Source organism: Trachymyrmex septentrionalis, unplaced genomic scaffold (genome assembly GCF_001594115.1).
Source record: "Trachymyrmex septentrionalis isolate Tsep2-gDNA-1 unplaced genomic scaffold, Tsep1.0 scaffold403, whole genome shotgun sequence".
Classification (NCBI taxonomy): Eukaryota; Metazoa; Arthropoda; class Insecta; order Hymenoptera; family Formicidae; genus Trachymyrmex; species Trachymyrmex septentrionalis.
The window spans coordinates 83,251-109,597 of NW_017305573.1; the positions used below are offsets into that span (position 1 = coordinate 83,251).

The 26,347-nt window shown below is 32.3% G+C and overlaps 2 protein-coding genes across 3 annotated transcripts in view; one reads left to right on the plus strand and one right to left on the minus strand.

Moving 5' to 3' along the window:
* The window catches only part of LOC108751181, a 36,266-nt gene extending 15,804 nt beyond the window's left edge, over positions 1-20,462 (minus strand). The window contains exon 1 of the mRNA XM_018491261.1: positions 19,799-20,462. Coding sequence (XP_018346763.1) covers positions 19,799-19,853 — 55 coding nt within the window. The 5' untranslated portion in view covers positions 19,854-20,462. The remainder of the gene's footprint in view (positions 1-19,798) is intronic.
* A 768-nt stretch (positions 20,463-21,230) lies between these two features.
* Positions 21,231-24,777, plus strand: LOC108751179 (aladin). Of its 2 annotated transcripts, none has more exons than XM_018491256.1 (7): positions 21,231-21,483; positions 21,956-22,361; positions 23,064-23,181; positions 23,249-23,548; positions 23,631-23,800; positions 23,888-24,218; positions 24,375-24,777. In XM_018491256.1, the coding sequence occupies exons 2-7, from the start codon at positions 22,003-22,005 to the stop codon at positions 24,669-24,671; spliced, it is 1,575 nt and encodes a 524-aa protein (XP_018346758.1). In that variant the 5' UTR covers positions 21,231-21,483; positions 21,956-22,002; the 3' UTR covers positions 24,672-24,777. The 2 variants fall into 2 exon arrangements, with proteins under 2 accessions (XP_018346758.1, XP_018346757.1); XM_018491255.1 differs by lacking the exon at positions 21,231-21,483 and adding an exon at positions 21,712-21,861.
* The last annotated feature ends 1,570 nt before the right edge of the window (positions 24,778-26,347 follow it).

Consider the following 26,347-nt stretch of genomic DNA (forward strand, 5'->3'; position numbering starts at 1 on the left):
TATATGTGTGTGTGTGTGTGTGTGTGTATAAAATAAAATTCGTATTTATGGAGCTATTGAATAAAATAAAAAAGCATTATAATATAATAATACATAAACACTTAATAACAGTGTCAATAATAATGTGCAGTTTTGAGATATAAAACAGACCTAGGATGTTTTTTTGTTTGTAAAGTTTCGTAACTTGATCTTTAATCCCCGACATGTGATAAATCACAAAAAATATGTTGTGACAACCTTTGGTAATACCTACTAAACACATTAAAAGTTTCAAATTCTGGTGTGGTTTTTTTTTGTCCGCTTTTTTAGAAGATATATAAATGATTAGTTAGAGAAATATGATATGTTTCTGGCGCGAAAGGCCATTAACCCTCTTAAGGGTATTAACATGAGAAAAGTGTGAAAAAGATGTTACGTCTATTATGACGTCTATCTTACATCAATTTATTTTCCTTCTCGTTAATTAAAATTTTAATTAAAAACATTAAGTGTCCGAAGTATTAAATAACTAAATAAGTACTAATATTTATAATTAGAATAAAAAAGGATAGCACCTTATGAAAAACATCTACAAAGAAAAAATATGCTAAGAGATTTTTTTCAAACTATCGTATTTTTCAACTTGGAACAAACAATTTATGTGTATCTCCAAGAATTACATATTATATTAAAAAGATCTAATTTATCGTCTAGTTTATATTATCTTTTACAATTTGTTTCAAGGAGTTCAAATCCGATACTGTCCATGTTCAATATTAGTATGTATTTAGAAAATCCAGTTAATATCGGAGTGTGAGCGATTAATTAAATTTTGAGATCGATAACATTCATAAAATAATCTTCAAATGATATGGCATAAGAAATTATTTGACAAATCTAATTTTTTTATGATAAAGCTAAAAATGGTTATATTCTAATATAACTTTTTTGAACGTCTGTGCTTGACAAAAATATTAACACTGAGAAATCGGTTTTGTTAGAAACTATAGTACACTTGTCCTTCGAACAATCTTATGTAAGATAGATTACGTGAATAACTTAGAATGTTGCATTATCAATAAAACATGTTGTATTTTAAAGTTAAAAAGACATTTAAAATTTATATTTAGATTAACTGAATATCTCAGAATTCAAGTTTATTAGTAATTATATAAAGAAAAAAAATAAATAGCATCGAGCAATTTATCTATTTTAATCTATTTCCATCTTGATATAAATGTTTAAAAAACGCGAATAAGTTTTCAAAGGTAGGTTTAATCGAAAACCTTTTCAAACTAATGCTCAATCTCTTTTGCAAAGATTGGTCAAGGAGTACTTTCCTTCAAGTTGTGTACACTGTGATATGCACAGATAACACGTATATCTCTGATAAATGAGTACCAGATTAAGTGTCAAGTTCACAAACTGGTATGACATAGTACACGATAGCTAACTATACGAATATGTTGCATTACTTTAACCATACTATGCTATCGATCAGTATGCGTGACAATGAAAGTATTATGTAACTCTTGGGACGCAAACACCTTATTGGAATTTATTCGCACGCCAATTTATTGTTAGCTCATGCTCGAAAACAGTACGGCAGATAACATATATAGCTCAAAAAATATCGCGAGAATACGCCAGAGCGTAATATATCAGAAGGTCTGTGTCAAATATGCTCAATGAATCGTACGAAGCGGACCCTCTGTTTGCCAATTGTTTCGTATTGCGCAAAAGCGCACTGCCAATTAATCCCATATAGATTTTCCGCAATGGTTGAGGACATCGATCCAATTTAAAAGTACCGTGTTACCGGAAACATCTTGAGTTATCAATTATTGTTGTAAATAAAAAAAATCAAAATAGAAACAGCCGAATAAAAACATCGCTCGTCGAAAATTTCAACCGCTTAATTAGATCGATTACGTAGATAAAAGTCATCAAATTAAAAATTAAACAAGTTTTTTTATCATGTTAGCAAATACAATTCGAAATTACTACACTGAAAGAAAAAAGTGTTTGGCATCTATCTGTATAAATACATGATAAAATAATTACATGATAAAATAATTACAATTAGGAGTTTCATTTTTACAGTCATTACTGTTATCCAGTAATAATAGTTATATTTACAGTTCTATCAAAAAATACATGTTTGATATTGAAAATTATAAATTATAGTTAAACTTTTAATTATGATAATTGCAACCATTTTTTTTCTCAATGTATACGGTTAAGACATAATTCCTTCAAAACTTTTTTTCACATAAAAGAAAAATTTATTTCAAATGAATTGCGTAACAGGAAACCTTTCACCTGATTCATCTTTGTATCATCTAATGCATCTCTCAACTTTCCTTCTATAATTTTCAAAACATTGTGTATCAGAAAGAGTAGTATTAGCAATACTAGAATTGGCAAATGGTCCAAAAAGTTCTTTGACCTTTCAAGGTACTACAAGGCGAAAATCTACGGAAAAAGAGTGGCTAGAACAAAACGCTTGTCAGTATCAGGAATGTTAATTGCCAATATAACTGCGTAGTTTAACGCTTAAAAGACCGTAAAATAACTATTCTGGAGCAAAACAGGCGATGGTGTGACGAACGGAGACCGTAAATGTGGCGGACAGTATCGATAGGTAAAAATAGCGTGTAAGATCCAAATGTGTTCTACGGAACATCGCGCGCGCAAATAACGTGTATTCTCTTAGTGCGAGTCTATTATTAACAATCCTAGACGCGCTGTGCCTTCGGCAGTTTCACGAATCCGGCAATGAACAGTCTTAGCTGTTGCGGGGGTCGAGACAGAGCGTCGCAAAGCGGCTTACTAAATTTTATGACAGATTCTAAGATTGTCTGGGAAAGATCTATTATTAACATTCCAGACGCTGCACGTTCTTTCACATTTATTTAACGAGCAACGAATACTTTTGTCAATATAAAGTTGCAAACACGCGGTAAATTTTGTAAAAGATTTTATAACCGACTTAGAGACAATTGACTTTTTTAAAATAAAAAATTAGAAAACGAATAATATTTTCGACAAGAATTATAATTCAGGCGTTATTATTAATTTATTAATTACATGTGAATAATCTCTGTGATGTCCATTTCTTTCAATGTAGCTTAACTTTAAACGAAGATTAATTTTCTTGGACATGTAGAATGGATAGGCATGAGAAATTGACGACATACTGTATGCTGTCCCGACAAAATCACGTGCGATACTTCAGGCTCGAAAAACTCGGTCGGTTGTGCAAGATCGTGCCGAAAATGCTGTTGCCGACTCAAAATCATGCGGACGAACCGCGGACGTCGCCGCTCGTGACAACGGCTCCGGAAAACTCGTCCGCGAGCATGTGACGAGAACCTCGTGGTCACTCACGTGCTATTCATAACCCGAACTCGCGGTTCTCCATTCCACGCACTTCTAGGTACCTCGATGTGTGCGTATTCGCGACGTGTGATACACAATCACATGCAGACGAGGGCGACATACGTTGCACGTAAAGCTGCATTTTATTATAAGTAACCGCGGCGAGGTCGTTACGTAATTCGTCGAACGTAATTCGACAGGAAGGTCTACGATCTTGAACACGTGCAGCGTATGGAAACATCACTCTTGCGCTACAATATGATATGCATAAAAGAGAGAGAGAGAGGGGGGGGGAGGAAAAAGAAAGATTCTATTTTTTTTCCTTCATGCTATATATAGCGTTCATTATTGTTGCAGATTCTGTGCATCTGCACGAAATAATACGCTGACGTAAGCGGAAGACAGAAAACTTTATGTAACAACATATTTCTAATGTTATTTTTTTATTTTATGTATTTTTTATGTCACTTCTTATATAGGGTAAGCAAATAACGTTTGCGGATTAAATTTAATTACGTAAGTGCAAAATATTCTCTTATATGTTCCTTGCATTAATCACACAATTTAACATCCGTAACTATTATATTATAGTTTAATTGGAGCGAAGAAATGATTGAAAGGACGATTAGTTTTAGAGTGTGAAGCGGGTGAAACGTAATCAGCAAATCGACCGATGCATCTTTCTCATTAGCGAAAGGTAATTGTTTCTAACATTTCTACGACCTTTATATTAATTATTTCCACTAGGTTTCGCTTCAGTTCTTACATTGATTTCCATTAATCTTGTATCAATGTCACACCGAAGCAATTATTATATCAATGTCACACCAAAGCATATTTCTTTTTAATTACATAGTTGTTACACTAATAAACAAATAAAAAGTAAAATTTTCAATTAAATATTTGATAGTATTTTTATATACTATTCTAAATGAATACTTTAATAATCATGAATCATCTTTTTCTTTTATATTAGCAAAAAGATTTTCTAATATAATCAAATTTCATTTTTATTATTTTACAACCACCTCTTTAAAAAACCACCTCTTTTTAGTTGTGACGATTTTAAGGACTTTTTTAAAGCTATTCTTTTTAAATTGTAACAGTTTTGACAATTTTTGGTGAAGTTAAATCAGTTCATTTTTAATAATTGATAAGGTAATGTTCGCTTATAATTGCCATATAATTCATTTATATGGTAATAACTTGAAAATCGCGTTTTTTTAGTTGTGTCTTGCTTTTGAAGTAAGAAAGAAAAATTTAAAAGACTAAGTTTTTACTTAACAAAAAGTAATTCGATTAACAAAGAAAAATACGACTCTTTTTTCTAACGATACAATGCCGTCCAATATCTCTGCGCATAATATTATATCTCGTCAATCTTTCTCGATCATTATTCTTTCGATTTTTCCGATTTATAATGTCTAAATTATAAGACAAATATATCGGTTCATCCTCGCATTTCCTTAATTCCATTACATTTCATAACTCATCTTACACGCCTTCTAAAATAGACTATTCTTCGTAGGTTCGATGTTCGGTGGAAAATGTGCTGTAAGAGCTTACGTAATGATCGTGTGACGAAGCTTCTGTCCACAGACACAAGCTTGCGTGCTTGTGTGTGTGCACGCATGCATGCATATTCTATTTCGTTTTTCTATTTTGTTAATGTTATACTTAGCTTCTCGCTGCGTCTGCAATGTGAACTTCAGCTACGTCCGAAAGTTCACGTCGTACACTAGAATTACTATCAATCCTGATGAACACAATTTCGTTTAGACACCAATTCTAATTACTTAAGCACAAGGCCACAAAATTTGCTCAATAATAATGGAGAAGATGCGGTATAATTATATCCGTTTCGAAATATTATCAGATAATCAAGCGTTTCATTAAAATTTTAAGAGATTTTTTGACCAATTAATGAAATTGATTAAATTCATTTATATCTTCCTGATAAAAGTTTTACAAAAGAAAAAAACGAATAAATTGGATAGATATATTTATGATTGATTTTATTTCTGCACATAATTCTATTAATAACAATAAAAATGGCAGGACAAATGATAAGAATTCTTTGATTTTTATAAAATGCATCGCATGTATTGTTATGTAGAATTTTTGTGATTTATATATTTAGTATATAAACAAATCAGCTATTATTAACTGTTATAAAGTTAGCCTCCCAACATTAAAAAAAATTAAGTTTATATAGCTTATTCGATTGCATGCTCATCATTTGCACATATATGCACTTTTCAAATTTTTGTTTGCACATTTTCAATAAAAAAGTTATTCAGAATCTATTTCTCTAGCTAAATTTTTAAGATACAATATTTTAGCAAAGTCGTTTCCGTAATTTCATAATTTAAATCTTCTTATTATTGCATGTCTAAAAGTTTTTATCAACATTTATCATTGATCAATATTATACGAACGCACAATTGTCAAGGAGATTATTCGTGAACGGGAAAGGCAAGAGAGTTTGCATTTGAATATATAGAAATACTGTTTGCATCGCGGATAATACTAGAAGATAATGCGGAAGATAATGCCATTTCCTCAACGAACTCTGGCGCTCGGAGAAATGTGGTGTGCATGCATCGCAGTAGTAAGAGTCGATCACTTATGGTACTATATAGCAGCTTGCACTACCGCGATGTCCGCCGACGTATATAAGAAATTTAAGATGCGGTGCAATCGATTCTCACACGACGGAGAGAGAAAGAGAGAGAGAGAGAGGGGGGGGGAGAGAGAGAGAGAAGAGAGGAGAAAGAGACTCTCAAGATTACTTATTACGCATGGATTTTACCTGAATAAAAAATAGTGTTTCTCAAAGTTTTTAAAAAATCGATATTCTCACAAAGTAGTTAGAGCTGAAAATATTTTCGATCTTTTATACATAATTTATAATTTTATAAATTCAGTATATATTCATCATATGCTTTTTTTTATATTAATCAATAATCAACAAGAGCACGTATCAAAAAGTCTGTTAAATGTCAAACAAAAAGTGTGGATATACTTGACGCGTAAAAAAAGGGTTAAAGATAATACCGGAGTACTTCATTTTTTTTTTTCGATATTATTCATATTGAAATTTATATTGCGAATTTATTATAGTACTTCCGTTTCTATAAATGATATGGATACCTACTGTAAAATGTCAACACTTTCGCAAGAAAGAGGCTGTTAATCCTGCTATCTATTCAAATATATCATACGATCATATCGTTTGGTTTTTCAGTATGATTAAAGAGCTTTAAAAAAACATTTTTCGCAGATTTTTAACAGAGGAAGTCATTAAATGTTATGGAGAAAAAAGTTTTAAAATAAAATATTAATAAGAAAATATACGTAATTGGAAATGCGACTTTATTTATCAGTACCCATAAGAGGATTCCATCAGGTGTGCTTGAATAAAATATATGTCAAGCTGAGCTTGTGAAAGCAATTAACTACAAACTCTTACTCAAAGTCAGAAATTCCATCTGAAAAATAAAAACTACGACGATTCTCGAGAGACGAGAGATAGAAATGATTGCTTTGTCCGAGATTTTGTTTTGTATTTCATTCAGCCGACATGCTCGGCGGGGCATTCCATTTCCTATATGCGGCTCGACGACGATCGAGAGACGCGACGCCTAACTATTGATTTGCTCCGGTATCGAGTTGAACGGGAGTTTCCCTCTCTCGACCCTAGGAACTCGCAATGCGGCTTGTGAAGACATTTATCTTATCTTTACAATACTTTTAATAAACTTTTAATAAAAAAAGAAAAATGCGACACTATTTTGAGTCGTTATTGGTTTTAACAAGTAACGTCAACAATGAGATAAATTTAGAATTTACTGGATATTGTTCAAAAATACACGAAGCTATATAAAAACTCGAGGCGAAACTGAGAGAAATTTCTAATAAAAATGAAGAAGATTCTGATTATTTCTCTCTCTCTCTCTCTCTCTCTCTCTCTCTCTCTCCTTTCCCCCCCTCTCTCTGTCGCATTAAAAATAAACTTAAACAGAAAATTCGGATTTGTCTATTTCAATCAGAATTCCAATTAATGATACTACTCTTTTTTCCAATGTAGGCAAAAATAAAACGCGACGAATTTTATTGTGACATAAAGGACATATCTAAAAATATATACACAAAAAATGTATTAAAAATATTAGTCAACAGCAGTTTAATTAAAATAATCTATTTAATTCAATGACAATATTAACAAAACAAATAACATTTTATTAAAACACAGCATGGCGTATTTGTTGTATTAATTCCATTATTTGATTTAACAAGATTATTTTCAATTAAACTGCTGTTGATTATGCTGTTAATATCATTTATTTCGTGGAAAACTCTATTACAAAATAGAATTCTGTTACAGAAATAGAAAAAAATTCTATAAAATTCTATTATATAATATATATTATATTATGTTCATGTAACACATGAATAGTTGATAGCTGAAATTTTTGACAGCTCGCAATTAATGATGCTCGATGTATTTATGGTTACAAGATGAGATGATGACATCAACTGTCTCGGAAGTGACAGGTTTCGGAAGAAATGATAGATTGCCCAAAATTATATGCTATGTCGCTTTAAACTTTGTGTTATCTGCAGACACGACCATAGAAATACCTCGAGGACAGTCGTCAGTTTAATTGATTTAATTAGACGTACCATGCAATTATCGAGAAGCAAATTTCCATCTTCGTGCATATATTACTGATGATATTATTAATTTTTATACCGACAAATATTCTTCCAAACTGCTTAAATATGTTTGATACAAAAAAATAATTTCCACAATTTGCAAATAAAGAATTTTTCACGACATGAATACGTGTAGAATGAAATAGAAATAAACAACAAAATAAAAATAATGCTTGAAGAATACAGAAACACTGAACTGCATTTTAATTGAAAACTGCATGCAATGAAACGATTTCATTGAGAATCGTGTTCTACAATTGATCGTAAATTTGCATTATCGTAGTCTAAATATTCAAGCGATAAACTGGCTATCTTCCAAATCTTGTTTAGTGATAATATATATGTTTTGCTTAAATTCTTCATTTGACTTCTTGGAAGTGCCTTCTGTTTAGTTATAGTAGTTCTTTGAACTTTATTGAGAGAAAAAGAGTATATAATGACATATTCCTTTTTAAATGCAACAATATAATATAAAGTTAAAATGTAACAAAATATATTTACACTGTTTAGAATATTTTAGAAATAACTTCCATAGATGGCTTTGAGATACAATTCGATATCAAATATATTTTAATCTAATCACAGTGGCTGCTCGTATAGGATTATTGTACTGATAAAACTTTATGTATTTAATTTATGAAACGATATGAAAAACCAGAAGCTACTATATAGATATCGAAAAATATTAAATTCTATTTTTACAGTCAAACGTAGAAATCACCCATAAATATTATCTTAGTTTCAGTTGCGTTTCTATTTTTTTAAATATTATCGTTTATATATATATATACTCTCCATCTTTTCAAAGATAAATTATTGAAAGAAAAAGACAAATATAAAAACATATTCAAAGTTCATAAGTATTGCAATATGAACATAGTTTTAAATGTCTATATGCAAGAATTATGCAATACAATTCTTAATGCATTACAACATCATCGATAATACTTAAATTTTATTTCTTGCGGAATTATAGTCGAGCTAAGAGTATTAAAAATGCTAATGTAACTTTATTTCTATTACAGTATATTGTTAGACATCAAAAGAGCAATCCAATTCCTTGAATTAAATAACATTTTATTATTTTCAATCTCTGTATGTATCAAAATGTAAATAAATCCATTTCTGTGATCAGTTTCGAAGTAAACAACGTCCATATTAACGTAAAATGTACTTTAAAGAATATTAAAATAACTAATAAAAAATATTAAATGTAATACATTTTCTTGAGTTAAATTGTATTCAATATAATCTATAGATCTGCTTTTACTCAATATGCTCCAATTTGATTCCATGAATTAAATTAAAGCGTATTAAGTAGAAGCAGAAACCTAAGAAATGATTAAAAATAACTCAAATTGGATATAATTGACATTATGAAATTTAATAGTGTAATTGCAGAAACTTACCATAAAGATTTACAAAAGATTAAAATGATCGATGACGCCCGCGACTTATACAACACTGCTTTCGACTGTTCACTATAATTATTACAATACATAACGCAGATATATAGTTGTTTCCCCCTACTACGACGTTATGAAACACGGCACTATTACATTTGGCAGTTACCCCTACACGAGACGTACAACTCATTGCTGCTCTGCGACCTAGTGTGCTCAAATGTGTTTGTATTTGCCAACGTTGACCATGAATCGCGAGGGAAAATTTTCTTTTGTAATAATTATCACAGATCGTTAATTGCAAATATAGCACTTGTCAGTCCAATAATTTTGTAGACAATAAAACGTTTAAATTACTGTCTCATATTAATTCTCTCAATCGGATAAAAACGAAAGGATTTAAATGCAATTATAAATTTGAAATATTTGAAGAGAGAAATAAATAAAAATGAATAAAATTCACGAAATAAAATAAAATAAATTTTTATCTATCGCTACGTGTGTCATACGTAATATATAATAATAAAAAAAATCGTAAACTAGGTCATTAAGTTTTTATCTATATAAAATTGTTTATATATTATATTTATACAATATTTATACAATTTATATGATATTTTTATACTTCGTATATGATACAGTACTCAATGATATCGTTATATAATCCGATAAGGCCGCAACTTAACTAGAATATTCATAAACAATCAATTGCACAACAAAAAATGCAATTTGTGTTATTATGACTAGAATATTATACAGGTGGTTTACTTCTGACAGGTGTAATGATAAATGATACTAACAATGAATAAATATTATAATAAAAGATACTGGCAAAATAACAAATTTAAATCGAATCTTCAATTTGTTTAAACTGTAAACTTTAAATAGTATTTAAAAATAGTCAAAATTTGAAGATTTTGATAAAGTTTTAAAGATAAATTTTGCAAGGAAAATAATTCATAGAAATATAAATAATTTTTCTTATATTTTAAAAGAATTAAAATAATCTTTCAAAATCGAAACTCGATATCAATAAAAACTTTTCCTAAACTGCATCATCATCGACAAAAAAATATGCTAAACTTACTACAAATAAAATTTAATTTAAATAATCTTAATTATTACGCACTTTCAAATTACAATAAAGGTAATTATTACTCCTAATTCTTGTTAAAAAAAGATTCGGTCATTGGAGGCTTACATTCCTCCAACGACACAAATTTTATAAAATTTGTTGCAGTTAATTTAAGTATTATTATCAATTCTTGTCCAAGATAACACTCTGGCGATAGAGGAGGCCATGAAAATCAGATGCGAAATATCGTCGAAAACATGCGAGATAAAGAAAACGCTCTTCGGTAAATGAGTTTACACTGGTGACACAAACCACCGGGTCATCGGGTCGACATAGACGAAGATGTATATACATCGATGGGGTCATTCATTACAAAGATACACACAGAAGAAAGAGACGGAGCGATTTACACTCTGTGCTAAGAAAGTTTCGTCGTATTTGAAAAACTGAGACAAGACGAAGGCAAATACACGACAAAAGAAGAAATACATATGAGAGAAGAACATATGTGTTTTGTATCAACTTCAATTTTTGAAGTCGATTCAATCGGAAGTCACTATGTTTCTTTCCGCTCCAGAAGGTAACCACAATAGAGATGACATTGCTGGAAAGTTACGGATTTGCCACACAAATTGTTTTTGCTTCAAATTAATTCTCCATTCCTTCTTTCTCTTTCTCTTTCACAATCATCAAAGAAAAATTTCGCGCGACAGTAAAAGTTTCCGCTTGTCCATATTTGAACAAATACATTCTCTATTTTCCCAAAAAAATACCTGTATCGTTTTCTCTCATTAAATATCTATATTGTTTTCTCTCATTAAATAAATATTAATATTGCGCAATGATATTTTATTAAAAATTTGTCATTGAGGAGAGAGTCTGATTATTCGCAACGTGAAATACGCTATATATTTATTATTATTATTATTTACGTCTATATATTTCTCATCATATTATCTCAACATTATGTAATACGTTTTAAAAATAGGATGCGTGTGCATATGCTTATATTTGAGATCAGTTTCGAAATATAGTTAATTTTTTAAAAAATATCTATTCCATAAAGAGTAATCGTATCAATGCATTTCGTTACGTTTCAGCATCACAGCAAGTCATTTATCTTCTCTCAAGTATTCATTTATTACAACACGTTCTAGGATGTTACTTGCAGAATGATTGATCCCACCTTTTATGCGTATTCAAAAATTAAATTTCCTGCGTACAAATTTTATTGTAAAGATAGAAAGAACTTGTGCATTTAAAAACTAATTCTCATACATACAAACTTTAACGTGTAAGCTAAAAGAAATTTGTGTACTCAAAAACTAATTTCCTGCGTACAGAGTTTAATGTATAAGCTAAAAGGAATTTGCGTACTCAAAAACTAATTTCCTACGTACAGACTTTAATGTACAAGTTAGATGAAATTTGCGTACTCTAAAATTAATTATTCCACGTCCGGACTATGTATAAGTTAGAATTTATGCTTAAGCTATAATCATACACAAAACAAAAATAATGTTACAGCATTTGCAATAGCAGTTTAATTAAAAATAATCATGTTAATGCAATGACAGTATTAATAAAACAAATAATATTTTATTAAAACAAAAGCATGGCGTATATTTATTTCTATTAGTACTATCATTATATATATATATATAAAGTAGTAAAATTATTTTCAATTAGATTGCTGTTAATATATCATTGTATCCATGTAGAAAAGACAGGAAGCGATATAAATCTCTCGTGAATAAAAATTTTCATGTTATAAATAATTGTAAAGGACATTGCAGTACGTATATAGTAAAAACTTGTATTGTATTAAAACGGTCAAGTTCTTGTTAAAATTTTGTGTTGAATTTTGAATATATATAAGTGTTAATTTAACACGATGTAATTATGTCATTTGAATATTTTGTGTTAAATTGATATTCAACATTTTTTAATATTAAAATAACACAATTTACAAGTGAACAAATATCATAAAGATAATGTATTTTAAAACGTAAATTCTGAATAAATAAATAAAACATATTGATTTAACAAATTCTAATTTGTTAATTATTAGTGCATTATTATTAGTTTGTTTACAAATTATAACAAAATTACATTTGTTGTGTTAATTTTTTAACGTGATATTTATATTTTTAACATATTCATCTTGTGTTAGATTAGTACAAAAATTTGAATGGACTGTTTAAGACATGTAAAATGGATTAAATTTAATTTAAACAATTTTTCAACTATGTAATATGAGAATATATGAACAAGCTTTCCAGAAGATAACTGTAAAATGACTGGTGCGAATCTCACATTTCAGTGATATTTTTTATATGGCCACTGACAAAATGTATACGAACTGCGACGACCTCGCAATCGATAAAAAATTTGGGTTATTTTTCAACCTCAAATACGAGATCCTGATAACATATAGCGTCAGCTTTAATTAACTGAAGTCAAAGTATATTTTTGATAGACATTATCTGTTATGTCGTAAATATGTCACTATTAAAATTGTGCGAGTCTTCTTCGTCACGTAATCTTCGTGAAGTTGATATGCAATCAGTTGTAAAAGGTCTGATGTGTACTCATTTAGCGATACAAGAAGAAAAATCAGAACAAATTGAGAGCACGCGTACAACATTACAGGACTGTTTATATTTATGTAAAGACGCACAAATTCTTTGACTTTGTTCACGTGCTCGCGGAATAAGTATGTCTAAAAGATATTGAAGGAAAAAACATAAACATGTTCTCGTGCAAAAATGAAACACAGGCGCAAAAATGAAACAATATCTTAGCTTTTGCCATTGATCACTAGGATTCTTTTATCTTCTTTATCTCCAACACTTTCACGTTTTTTTCTCGAATATATTATATATACATCTCGATCATCCCTATATATCTTTATGTGGATATAAACTTTTGAGATATTTCAAACAAGTAATCATTATTTGCATAACACGTATATTTATACAATACGTATTTTTCTGTGTAGAACTATACTAAACTTACTCTATGTCAATAAAAAATAACTATATTTAAAAAGATGATTTGCTGAAGTATCTGAAAATTTAGTTAGATAAACAGATTTGAAAATAATTTTATTGAATTAACAAAATAATTATATAAGACGCTTAAGCTGGTTGCGAACGTCAAAATTTTTTGCAACATTGCTTATGTGCTTGATTTTTCTTATGCATAATTATTTTAATGATCCAAAGTTATTTTCAGATCTCTAGCTACTCACAGTGAGAACAAAAAATATTCATACAAGAAAATTTTTTATAAAAAAAATCTTATTTGTAAAAAATAAACATTAATTAGTAATTTTATACAATGAATACATTATGTACTTACATTAACAAACAAGCTTCGCATATATTCTTGATTTTAGAAGTTAAATTTCTCGATTGTACGAATACTTTTTAAGCATCCAAACAATACAATTTTTAATTTTTACTTATTTTTCAGATGATATATTTTCTATAATTAGTACACACCTTTTTGGTATATATAATTTTAAGAAACATACAGTCTATTTTATTCTTCATAAATAAATTGTTAATTACACAGTAAGAAATGATCGTCAATTAAATATCGAATCGACGTGATATCAAATTGAATATAAAATTGATATTGAAATCATCGTATTAATATTGATTCAACATCAATTCGATGATTCATTTCTCGCTGAAGAATATTTACTTTTTAAAAATAAAGTTTTTTTTTTAAATATTTTCTCTGTACGAATACTTTTTTTGCATTCACTGTATATTTTTAAGTATTTCAACAAAATCGTTATTTCCATGTATACTAACTTTTTCTTTTTTTTTCTTATATATTCCACGCGATTAATAGAACGGAAAATCGAAGCACGTCTCGGCAGTGGTTAGTCAAGGATAAGCCGACAAATACAAATAAACACTGCCTTAGCTCTCGTTCAGAAGAAAGAAACGATCCAATATGAACGAAGGAAGGTCGCGCATCATAGAGCCGATTTTTCCGCGTGCGGTACACCTAAGCAGGTAAGTAGGTATACGACATGAACGGAGGAGGAAAGAGGTAGAGTTAGGTACAGGATCGATGCATCGATGGTACAAGCCGGAGTATTACGCTCCTTCCCTTAAAGCTTGCGCCAGATTATGATTCGTAAGTGATTCACAATTCGCAGTTCTCAACTCGTATGAAATTTATGAACAAATAAACAAATTCAAATTCATCAAATTCGCTGATTACTGATGTCTGATGATCTGCTGGCGAAAATGTTTTTAACGAAGTCAAGGGGCGCGAATCATCACAAATCAGTCGATTCATGTTGATTCGTGCATAGTATTATACTATCTACTTTATGCAATAAGATTCGTGTTTACTCATATCACTCATTTGCTACAACAGTGGCAAAATAAAGTTTTATAGAAAATAAATTTTAAAACGTTCAAACGTTTTGAATCATTAAAATGAATATTAATCCTAAAATGCCATTTTGATATAATAACTGCAGATTACAGAGGAATAAAAGTATATTCTTTTTTCTCTACATTTCTTTTTCTGCAATTGACTAAGAAATGATAATTTTTGAGTTATTTCATTGTCTTAGAAAATAAAGTGTATGATAAGCCAACTACAGTAATTACACTAATGAACTGCTAAAACAACTGAAAAATTGGATTAATTATAATAGACTTTTCATTATGATATTTAATTTTTCATGAAATCTAAATGGATAGATAATTGTGAATAATTGTAAATCAGAATAATGAATCGTGCATTGTAAATAATGTGAAAGGACCACATCGACAAACAATGAATTTCGAAATAAAAATAAAATAATAGTATAAAATAATGCTATTAATAACAACATTATTTTAATTAAAAATAGTCTTTTGTTAATTCATACACAATAACAATATTAATGAAATAAATAAAAATTTATTTAAACCAGAGCATAACGTATTTGTTTTATTAATAATATTATGAATTAAATTAACAAAATTATTTTCAATTAAAGTAATGCCATTAATACTTTTTTTTTTTAATGAAGATCCTCAAAGCAATTTCAGATAACATGGCCAAAGTACATTACCAAATATTATACACACACACACACGTGATATGCATAATTACCATATGAAAGCAAATCAATATTTAGTGAATACGCGTAAAATTGATGTACATTGGTCTGAAGGCGCTTTTACGTAAATTGCAGATCATGAATTGCACTCATTATGAACTGTTTCAGTAGAAAAATCAGTTTTGCAACTATTCTAAAGTTCTTTAAACTAATTGGTTTTGCTCCTCGCCGGATCTAAATGTATAAATCAATTATATTAAAGAATCTTCAGTCGATTATTATGGGTTGTTTGCATTTTAGTAAATTAGTAGAAGTTCTGGAAATCTAATAATGTATGCATGCAATTCTAATAATTTAAAATGCAAGCAATCTAGCAGGAAAAAATGCACCGTAGGCTTCATAATAGTTGCAAAACTGTTTTCTCTGCTGAACACAGCCATTATTCACCGTTAAATTCATAAAGTCAAATTATAATCCATTTAATTTATTTTTAATTATTTCTATTAGGTCGTCGTTGCTTCAATATATCGTTAACCAAAATCATGCTTTGACTAAAACAATAGAGTTAAACAATTTAACTTAAAAATATGTAAATTAAATTTAATTAAAATTTAATTGATCATCTACTAAATACATACGTTTATATGAATGATTTACATTAAAACTACAGAAATGGATTACATTTTGACATAAATGGAAGTTAACAATAACAAAATGTTGTTTAATTCAAGAGATTGAGTTACAGCTGCTTCTGTAATATCTAAGTGTTAATGTATAACATCACGAACATTATAAGACAAGTGAAACGCTCAGTAAACTCTCCCCGAGGGTGAAATCGGTAACAGCTAATGCCGTATCGAAATTCCCTCGAAAGGTTCAGGCAACTTCTCGACAGAAATTCCCTCGACCATCGTGGAAAGAATTTAGAAAAGAAGAATTTTAGTTGTCGCTTTAGTAAATGACTCGAATGTCTCGAGCTTCTAACTCTTTCCTCGCTCGAAACAGCTCCAGTTCTTCGCGCGAGATTCGGAAATCGCCGCGATTAAAGTCTTTCCGGAGACTCGACGTTCTGGCAGAATGAACAAATTGGATAACTTACGATAACGATAAATGCCTCGCGAGTTTTCTCGTATAAAGCTCCGATTCTTCGCGCAAGATTCCGAGATGGATACTTCTATTGCAGTTAGGCATGTACGTGCGCAGACCCGGGTCGCGTAAATTCGGAATCTTCTTTCTTTGTTTTCAGAATAGAAAGTTTAGCTGTCGATAACGATCAACACTTCGAGTGTTTCGCGTCGAGTTTCTCGAAAAACCTTCGACTTTTCGCGCGAAATTGAACGAAAGAGACACGATTCGAGAAATCTATTGTTATGATTGGAATTAATTCTGTTGATGTTGATTAATTCTCACCTTTGTGTTTAACTGATTACTTATTCATTCTCTTTCCATTCAGGCCATACTACTCACTATAATATAGATATTGTAGATATCCAGTTGACTGCGATTAATTAAAGTAATATTCATTTCTATCAGTTTAGATTAACTTCAATCTCAATTTAACTTTGTACTTTTTTCTAATTCTAAGATTTAGAAAAAACTATAAAGTAAACAAAAGAGTATTTCAGCAGGATTTTCACTTCTTAAAACAATATACTTCTTAACAATAATAACTAATTAAATTAAGTGTCTTCTTTATTGAAAGTATTAACAATCAATACTTTGAATAAAGGTAACATCACAAAAAATGAAGTTAAGTTATCATTATACATTAATATTGCGCATCCTCTTCCGCGCTGACTCTTATTAGCCTTGAATTAATTATTATTGTTATGCTAAAAAGTAAGTAAAATCGAGGTTGAAATTAATTTACATTGGTAGAAATTAACATAACTGATGTTAATCGAATCGGGTCTTAAATGTATGCAAACAAAGCGCGAGTTTAAATTCTTTTTTTTTTGCGAAAGATAAATCTTCGATTACCTTCAATTACTTCGAACATGTGTATGATCTTTCATGAGAGTAATAATAGAAATATATATAATAATAGAAATAATAGGAATAATCTTTGTTCCAGTAAATGATTGCGCGAAAAAGAGTCTGGTTGCACTAATTGGAATTCTGGTTGAAAATGGGCAAACAAAAATTTTTAATTAAATCTACTATAATTATAGTTGCGATAACCAAAATTTTAATTGACATAATCAAAATATAATATTTTGGTTTGTTCATTTTCGATCAGAAATTTTTTTCAATGCAGCCACGTACAATGTTGCTTTTGCAAGTCAAAAGTTCAGTCTTAAGCCTTATCCATGATGCTGGAAATTTTTACTTCTTGCTGGATACAATGCGATTGGTCAATTATTTCGTCTAAGATTTCGAACAATTTCTAGCATCAAGGAATAGGAAAAGGTGGATACAAGGCTTTAGGAATAAACAGTAAGAATTAGAATTCACGTAGGCTTTCCAAGAAGCCGTGACTTCTCGCGATTAGATAATCGTCGTGGTTATAGAACCCTCTATCCGATGCTTTCACGAGTCGAAAATTCGACATCGCGTCAAGTAAATCCAGTTCAACTTAAGTTACCCGAAAAAAGAGTTTTGACTATTCGCACAACTATTATAGATATTATAAATAAACGGACACGTTGTCAAAATCGAGAATGTATGCAAGTCGTGTAGTACAGAGTCCTCGTTCTAGAGACTAATGTCCTTGTTTGTTATTCTACAATCGTGATGTTCATTTTTTATCTCCTTTTTACACGAAGACATGACACAGGCATGAAGGGAAAGGAGGAGGGCAATTTGGTTTCGCAATCTCATGGCCCACGAGAACATCCAGCCCAGAAAGAGATCTCTCGGATGTTTCGCATGATCAGGGTGAGGAATAAATATTCTATTTACAGGAGGACGGGATGAACTATTCTACTTACAGTAACTTTACTACGATCGACCGAGGAGACCGATTCACGCGACATGATCATGAAATTCTCATCACGCTCTCGGCTTATTGTTTACAAGAATAGCAAGTCCGTCGTTCATATTTTTTCTCTCCTCTTCGAGGGCTCAGCTCGTTCAAGAGGAAGGTGGAAGAAACGCGAAATGAAAAATAAATCTGGGAAATGATCATGTAATTTCTTCTGAAGTGAAAATTTTTCTTTATCATTGAAGTTAAGCCTGGAGGTTAATTATGTATCTTGAAACGAGGAAAAGTCACAAAAATGAGCAAATTCGGTACAATATAACTTCATTGATCAACTTAGTGAATTTTGCTCATTTTTGTCAATTTCATTTCATTTCAAGGCACACAATCAATCCCCAGATGTTTCGAGATACACGATTGACCTTCTGAAAGACGATCGTATATCTCGAAACGAGGTGGAAAATTACAGAAGTGAATAAATTTATTAGGATATTTTTTAATTTTATCGATCTATCCTTAGTGAATTTTGTTCTTTTGTAATTTTCATTCCAAGATACATATCAACTCCCTGAGACATAATAACAGGCAATAGAAATAATTAAGAATAATACAGTATTAGTATTATTCAACCTATTAGAAATCGTTTATTCTAATATAGAGGTTGGAATCTCTATTATTCCCTGAGTATCGATCACGTAACTTTTCTGAAGCGTGAAAAGTGAAAATTGTTATGTACGTATGTACACATACGCAAAAAAAAAATTTTTCACTTTTTTTTACGGTTCCGTCTAGAGAAAGACTTACATTACATGATCGACCCGTTGTCCCATTGTCTGTGCTTTCAATTATATCTCAGACTTCATAAGAAATTATTCACTTTTCACGTTTCCGCCGTAGGGAATAAATTACACGATCGGTACTCTGAAGACGACAGAAGAGGAGAAAGAGAAGGGAATCTCCTCGCGATAACGCGATAACGTTCTCTCCTTTTTCTTTCCCTCTCTTCTCTCCTTCTCTCTCTCTCGTGCGAGCGCGCGCGCGCGCGTCGTTGATCGACCGGTTGCACGTATCGCGGCACCCGCGCCGCGGAATCGCCCGCTTCGCGAGGAAAGCGTTCCGCGAGATTACGCGAGGAGGCGGAGCATTGTCACTGGAACGAATGAGAAGATAGAGACTAAAACGTGCAATCTTCGAAGATATATACGAAGATAGAGAAGCAGACAGAAGGTGGAAATATTACTCACCACCGATGCTCAGGGTTCTCCATCGGGTCTTCCGCTTGGAACCCTTCTTGCCCATCTCTCGTGGTCGCCCGCACCTCCACCACCGGTCGCTACCACCTCTTCTTCTTTCGCTCTACGCCTCGTCTTGCGCCGCGATGATTTTCTTCGTTCAATCCGCCTCGTTCGTTTCTTCCTTTTCCTCCCTTTTAAGACGTTAATAACCCTCGGTGCTCCGCGATCGTCATCACGCAATACATTCTCTCAGACACGGTTCGCGCACTACCTCGTCGGTAGCATTGCGAGGATCGCCGTCGCTCGCTTGCTCGTCGATCGTTGGAGGGAGGAGCGGGAAGGGGGAGGGGGAGGGTTAAAAAGGCCCACGGTCCTACGAACCTTACGGATCACTTCGTTCTTCGTTCGTTCGTTCGTTCGTTCGTTCGTTCGACGTGTTAAAATGTATAATGGCGCGGAATATTGCTTTTGCGAAATAGCAAAGTTTCTCAGTCTCTCTATCGTTACGCGAACAATTCCAATATATAATCCACGCCGCTCGAACGGCGACCGCACACTGCGGACCTCACCTCACCCCACTTCACCCTTGCTGATGCTCCACCAGCCACCACCTCGCACCGTTCTTCCTCACTCCCTCTCTCTTCTTCACGAAGGTTCTCCCTCCTCCGAAGCGACCGTCGCGGTGATGAGCCGATAGACTGTTTCCAGACTGCTCTTCTCGACCGTGTTTTGCTGCACCAAGCTGCACCTTCTGCGTACAGAGAGATACGATAGATGCTTTCCGTGCTTTGATGAGACAACTCACGAGTCGATAGCATCGATCTGTCTTTCTTTACATTCAGTGAATAATAAAGATAGAACTAAATGAAAAGCACTCGATGTGGTACATACATAGGCCTGTTCGCGTTGCTTGTATCTTTTGCACTCAAAATCTTCGCGTTCTACCTCCGAATATATATTTACTCATTCTAAACGTAAACAATTTAGGAGGATTCCCAGCAAACATGTGCCTGACGTTTATTCCAATTCACTCGACGCGACGAGACAGGCGGTCGCTAGCAAACGGGTGCAGAAAGTGCAGATGTGCTTCGCGTAACCTATACGCGCCGCCGCAATGCCGGTTGTTTCGATGCCTCGGTGAGATCTCCGAACGGATATGAATTGCAGTGCAGCTGCGTCGTGCCCGTCTCGCAATCGTGTTCGTGAAACGAGTCTTCGCGGTGAATTTTGTCGAATTCCAAACACTGAATAAAGCCGATTATGATTTCACAATCCGCAACTTCCTCAGAGATTCGAACTGCTCGTTTCGCGCGCGACGCGCATGCGCTCCCATCGTTACGCGTCCCGATTGGTTGTCGCCATGGCAACTGATGTAAACAACGATGCGCCATTTTCCTCGGTTGATCGCGATAATCGCGGTGATTTGCCGCATTCGCGGCTTTCTTCAGATTTCTGAAGTTTCTCGCGCTTCTCGTCGTCATTGCATTTTGTCTTTTGACTGTCTTCAGGTCATTTACTTTGTTTATTCGAGACGCGCTGTTTCACGCACGTGTGAACGAAATATGTGAACTTAATATATAATTTCCACTTGAATTTCAGCCAAGTTAAACGAATTTTACGTCAAACTTGTGCATTGTTTCCGAGAAAAAAGGAAATAAAGACCGATGAATTAGTACGGCTTATTAGTTTCTTTTGTACGTAGAAAATTGAATTTATTTTTTTCCCTTTTCTTATAACCGTCTTATAAGTGTGACATTATAATTTATTGAAGTTAAATACAACACTAGAATTAGAAATCTAACGTCGTTGAATATGATGTGACAAACGATATCGAGTTTACAATCATAAATTGGTAATACTTTCGTTTTTCGTAGACAGTCTTTATGACTGAAAAAAGTTTGTCACGTGAATATAATTGAAATTATAAATATATTTCTTGTGTGAAGCGTTAAATTAAATCATTCTGTTGTCTACTTTGGCCGCGTCATCGAAGATAGGTTACGTACGCCATGCGAGATTAGGTTAAACAAATATTTCAAGATCTCTATACTTAAGGTGCTACATTTTTTGTGGTAACGAAAAAACTGTCCCTATTTACGTCATAATATGTTTACGTAAATAATTGGAAAAAACAAGGTTCTCAGTAATTATTATGTTGTTTTACAGGTTAAACGTATAGGTTAGGTCGCGACGGCGACTGACAGGAGAGGAAGATGCTCAAGATATTGTCGCTTCACGATTTCGAGGGTCCTGCTTTTGGCGATGTAGCCGCCGTCGGTTTGATCGAAGGCGTCGTCCATTATTGTACCTACGATGCATTACAGGACGAGATGCAACCCTTCGCTAAGTACCTGCGCGACTACCCTGAGGTTTCCATCACGCAGGAGATCCTTGCGACCCGTGAGACTGCACGTACAATCAGCGCTGGTGAATTGTTTCTTCCCGTTCATGATAGCATCTTTAAAAAGATTGCCAATGTATGGAGAGAAAGAGGGTTGTCTGAGGCTATTCGCTTTGCCGCTGCTGCAGATCCAGAACAGATCACAAATGTTATGCATTGGATTGCAACAAGGTATAATATTTCAGTCTTTATTTCATTCCTGAATTTAATTCTTTAGATGATATGGATCTATTAGACCTACTCAATCTGGTGAACATTTTTTTCAAAATTCTTATATGAGTTGGAACATTTTCTAGAAATATTGAACAGGTCTATATTTTTTCTTAGAATTATTTATGTGCGAGTGTTTTTCAATATAAGATTTCTAAATTTTCTTAGTCTGTAATTCCTGAAAATATGAACCATTTTTAGATATTTATAAGGTTTTATCAAAAATTATAAAATAAAAAATCTTAGAAATTGTAGAATGTTTTAGAATTCATAAATATGATGAATTTTAGAAAAGATGTAAACTTTCTTGGTATTTTTAAAAAGTATTCCAATTTGTATAAAAAATCTGAGAAATTTTCTAAAAAATTATCCAGAAATTCTGAGAAAAATTTACCAGAACAATTATAAATCTTTTTCTCAATTTTCTTTATCTTACATTTGCAATTTTGATTATTTTTATTAAAATATATTTAGTATTAATTCTTTTTTATATAAATTGTTATTTTGATTCTTTGAAATTAATTAATGTCATTTTTAATTAACATAAATTTAATGACTTTTATAAATTCAGTGTATTTATAACTGTTGCAAATTTTGGTGTCAACCATGTCTGGAGAGTTAATACATTTTCATATTGTGACAGAAAATATTTAATGATTTCAGACTAAATTCGGTATTGGATTTAATGGACAGAGGAATATATCACAGAGACGTGTTGCCGACATCGGGAAATGGATCTGTTGCTGACATTGTTGCTACACGAGATTGGCATACATCGCTGGTAGGATCATTTAATATTAAGAATAAATATATGACTTTCGAAATTCACTTATAAGTATTTATGATAGGTACGATGTTTATCCTGGCATCCACACTGCGCTCGCCTAGCTGTTGCTATGAGAGACGATAGAATTCGTATTTTTTCGCAAGGTCTATTAGGCGTGCCAGTATTGAGACATAGTGGGCAAAAGTCAGTCTGCTGTTTAAGTTGGAGACCTCATGCCGGTCGCGAATTAGCAGCGGCTTGTTACTCCGGAGTATTAATTTGGACAATAGAGTTGGGAGCAGCTAGTAATTTACTTAGTCATGCAGTACTTTTGAATCAAAGAAATCATGCTCCCGTCACAAGTGTCGCATGGCATCCACAAGTGATTTATCCTTTTATTTCTGTCTTAATTAAATATAATGGAAATTATTATCAGATACTATTATAAAGCGTTTTTTTTCTAGGGTGACTTGTTGGCATCTTGCTCACCAACGGATTTAAATATAATAATCTGGAATGTTTCTAAAGAGGAAGGAATTCCGTTAAAACGTATTGGTGGAGGTGGTATATGCTTTTCATGTTGGTCGACTTGTGGCTTGCGATTATTCTCTGCTTCATGCAGAAAGATCTTCAGGTAATATTTTTAAATCTATATCTACATCTTTTTTTTACAGTGAACTCAATTATATATGCAGTTAAAGAAGTAAATATTTAATTCTAGAGTTTGGAATACTGGCGTTCCGACAACATGGCATGCAGAAAGATGGACTGTACCCCAGGGTCGTGTAGCAACTGCATGTTTTGGTCCCAATTTAACGTTACTCTTTGCTACTACCGAAGATCCTTCTATGATATTTTCATTGCCACTGCAGGATAATATATTCGATGTTAAAAAGGCAAACAATAACGATATAAAAATAGCTACGCGCTTAATCGATTTAACAAAAGTGAATTTCTCATCAGAGGATAATGATGATTATGTCACGGTGGGAGGTAGAATTGTTTCTATGGAATGGGATCCGACAGGAAAATATCTTGCTATTCTTTTTCAGGTTTGTGAAAAAATATTTAGATTTAGCTGTACTTCTTCATACATTTTTGTTTATAAAATAAAATAGATATGCGTTCAAACTTTAGGTAGAAGGAACAAATAAATAACTTATAAAATATCTTGTTGAACATCTTGTGTTAACTTGTTTCTTCAACAGGACAGTCCAGTTATTGCTCTGGTCAAAACAAGCTTAAGTCATTTATCGCGAATAGTGGAAGCACAGGCAAGCTGCCTTATTAAAGGATTTACTGGAGAAGTGCCAAACTGCATCAACTTCTTTCAAAAATCTTCGTCATGGATTTGTTTAACAATAGCTTGGAGCAGTGGACGAGTGCAGCATTTCCCGATTGTAGAAAGTGAATCCAAGGTTGATCCTAATACACATTCCACGTTATTGTCACAATCCATGAGACCAAGTAAATTGTACAGCTTTGACTGTTATAGACAATATTAAGTTATTATAATAATATCAAGAGATAAAATACGAGTTTCGTACAATTTTTCTATTTTCATATACACACATTTGTAAATGCTATAATAATGGAAAAAAGGTTCAATAAATTTATCTGCAAGAAAACTACTTATTAATAATTGACTTTTTTAATTGATTGTTAACTAATTACTTTTCAAAAAAATTTTTTAGATATATGTATCTATGCGTATATATATGTGGGCGGAGTTTACGTAATTCTCGTTTGGGAGAAGTTTATAAACCCATTTACTGCCTTCGAGACAGAAAAGAGAAAAAAATGGATACTCTCTATAATAAACTGCGCTTGTAACGTATGGAGGAGCATAGGACACAACTTCTCTTCGTGCCTAATTATATGAAGTCACATGCAGAGCGCGCGTCTTTCTATTTTTACGTCGCTTGACCGAATGCTAAACGGTCTGCCGGCACGTTATGCATGTATCGTATGTACGTCTCGCGGCCCACGCTATTTTCAATACTCTGCGTGTGTAAATGTGAATGGTCGAGCGTGTCTCGGCCTGCATCGGATCGATTTAATTTAAATAACTTTTTGGCAGTTTTTATTTAAAAAAAGAGTTATATTCAAACAACACAAAATCCAAAATCGTTTTTAGGCGGTCTTTGCAAAAATATCTAATTTTTTATAGTCCACTGATGATAATGAAATTGTGTAAGAACATCAATCTTCATAAATACTATTATTGCATGCAATTGTTTATAGTTAAAAACTTCAATAGGTGCATTTATGTGTTTACAGTAAAAAAATATACAGCTCAGTTTGTACCATAGTGACATAATAGCATTGAAAAAAATTTCTGGAAAATGGGCGAAGATTCTGATTATATCAATTAGAATTCTGGTTATCTCAACTATACGAATTATAATAGATTTATAAAAATTATGCGTTTCGCGGGTTTTCTCCGTGTCCAAATCCATTCTTGAAATGCCAACGTTTCGTGAACCTTGCAGTCCACTTTATCAGGGCGAAGAGCAGCCTGATACTGAAACGTTGGCATTTCAAGAATGGATTTGGACACGGAGAAAACCCGCGAAACGCATAACTTTTATACAGAAAGTACCAGTAGAAGTTTCAAGAATATTATAATAGATTTAATTAGAAAATTCCAATTAATACAACCACTTTTTTCTCAATGCATAATTTCATTCAGAGAATGATGCAATAATATAATGAATACACGAATCGCAAAGTGTTAAGACGTCCTATGTCCCGATTTTGGACTTTTGTTGCCTGGGTAATTTCACGTAAATTATCCCGTTGTTAAATCGTGAAGCTTTTCCGGTCTGAGTGAAAAATAACTATAGCTACCAGTACTATTAACGTGTCGCGGGTCATTGATATCGTCTACAACATGGGCTTAACGCTCATTTTCGTACATGTTTATTCAATCTTTTTGATTCCGATACGATCATTTTTCGGAAATTACGCGTGCGGGGCGGACGGTCGTTTTTTTGTGTGAGGCGCGATTAAAACCCGCTCAGGATGATTTTTCTCTTCTTTTTCCACTCGTTTCGCTGTTATTGCATCCGTATGGAGGGATGAGAACATGATCAGTGTCCTTTTTACGGTATATTTATTTTGAGAGCGGTGTTTTTCTCTCCCTATCTCTCTCTCTCTCTCTCTCTCTCTCTCTCTCTCT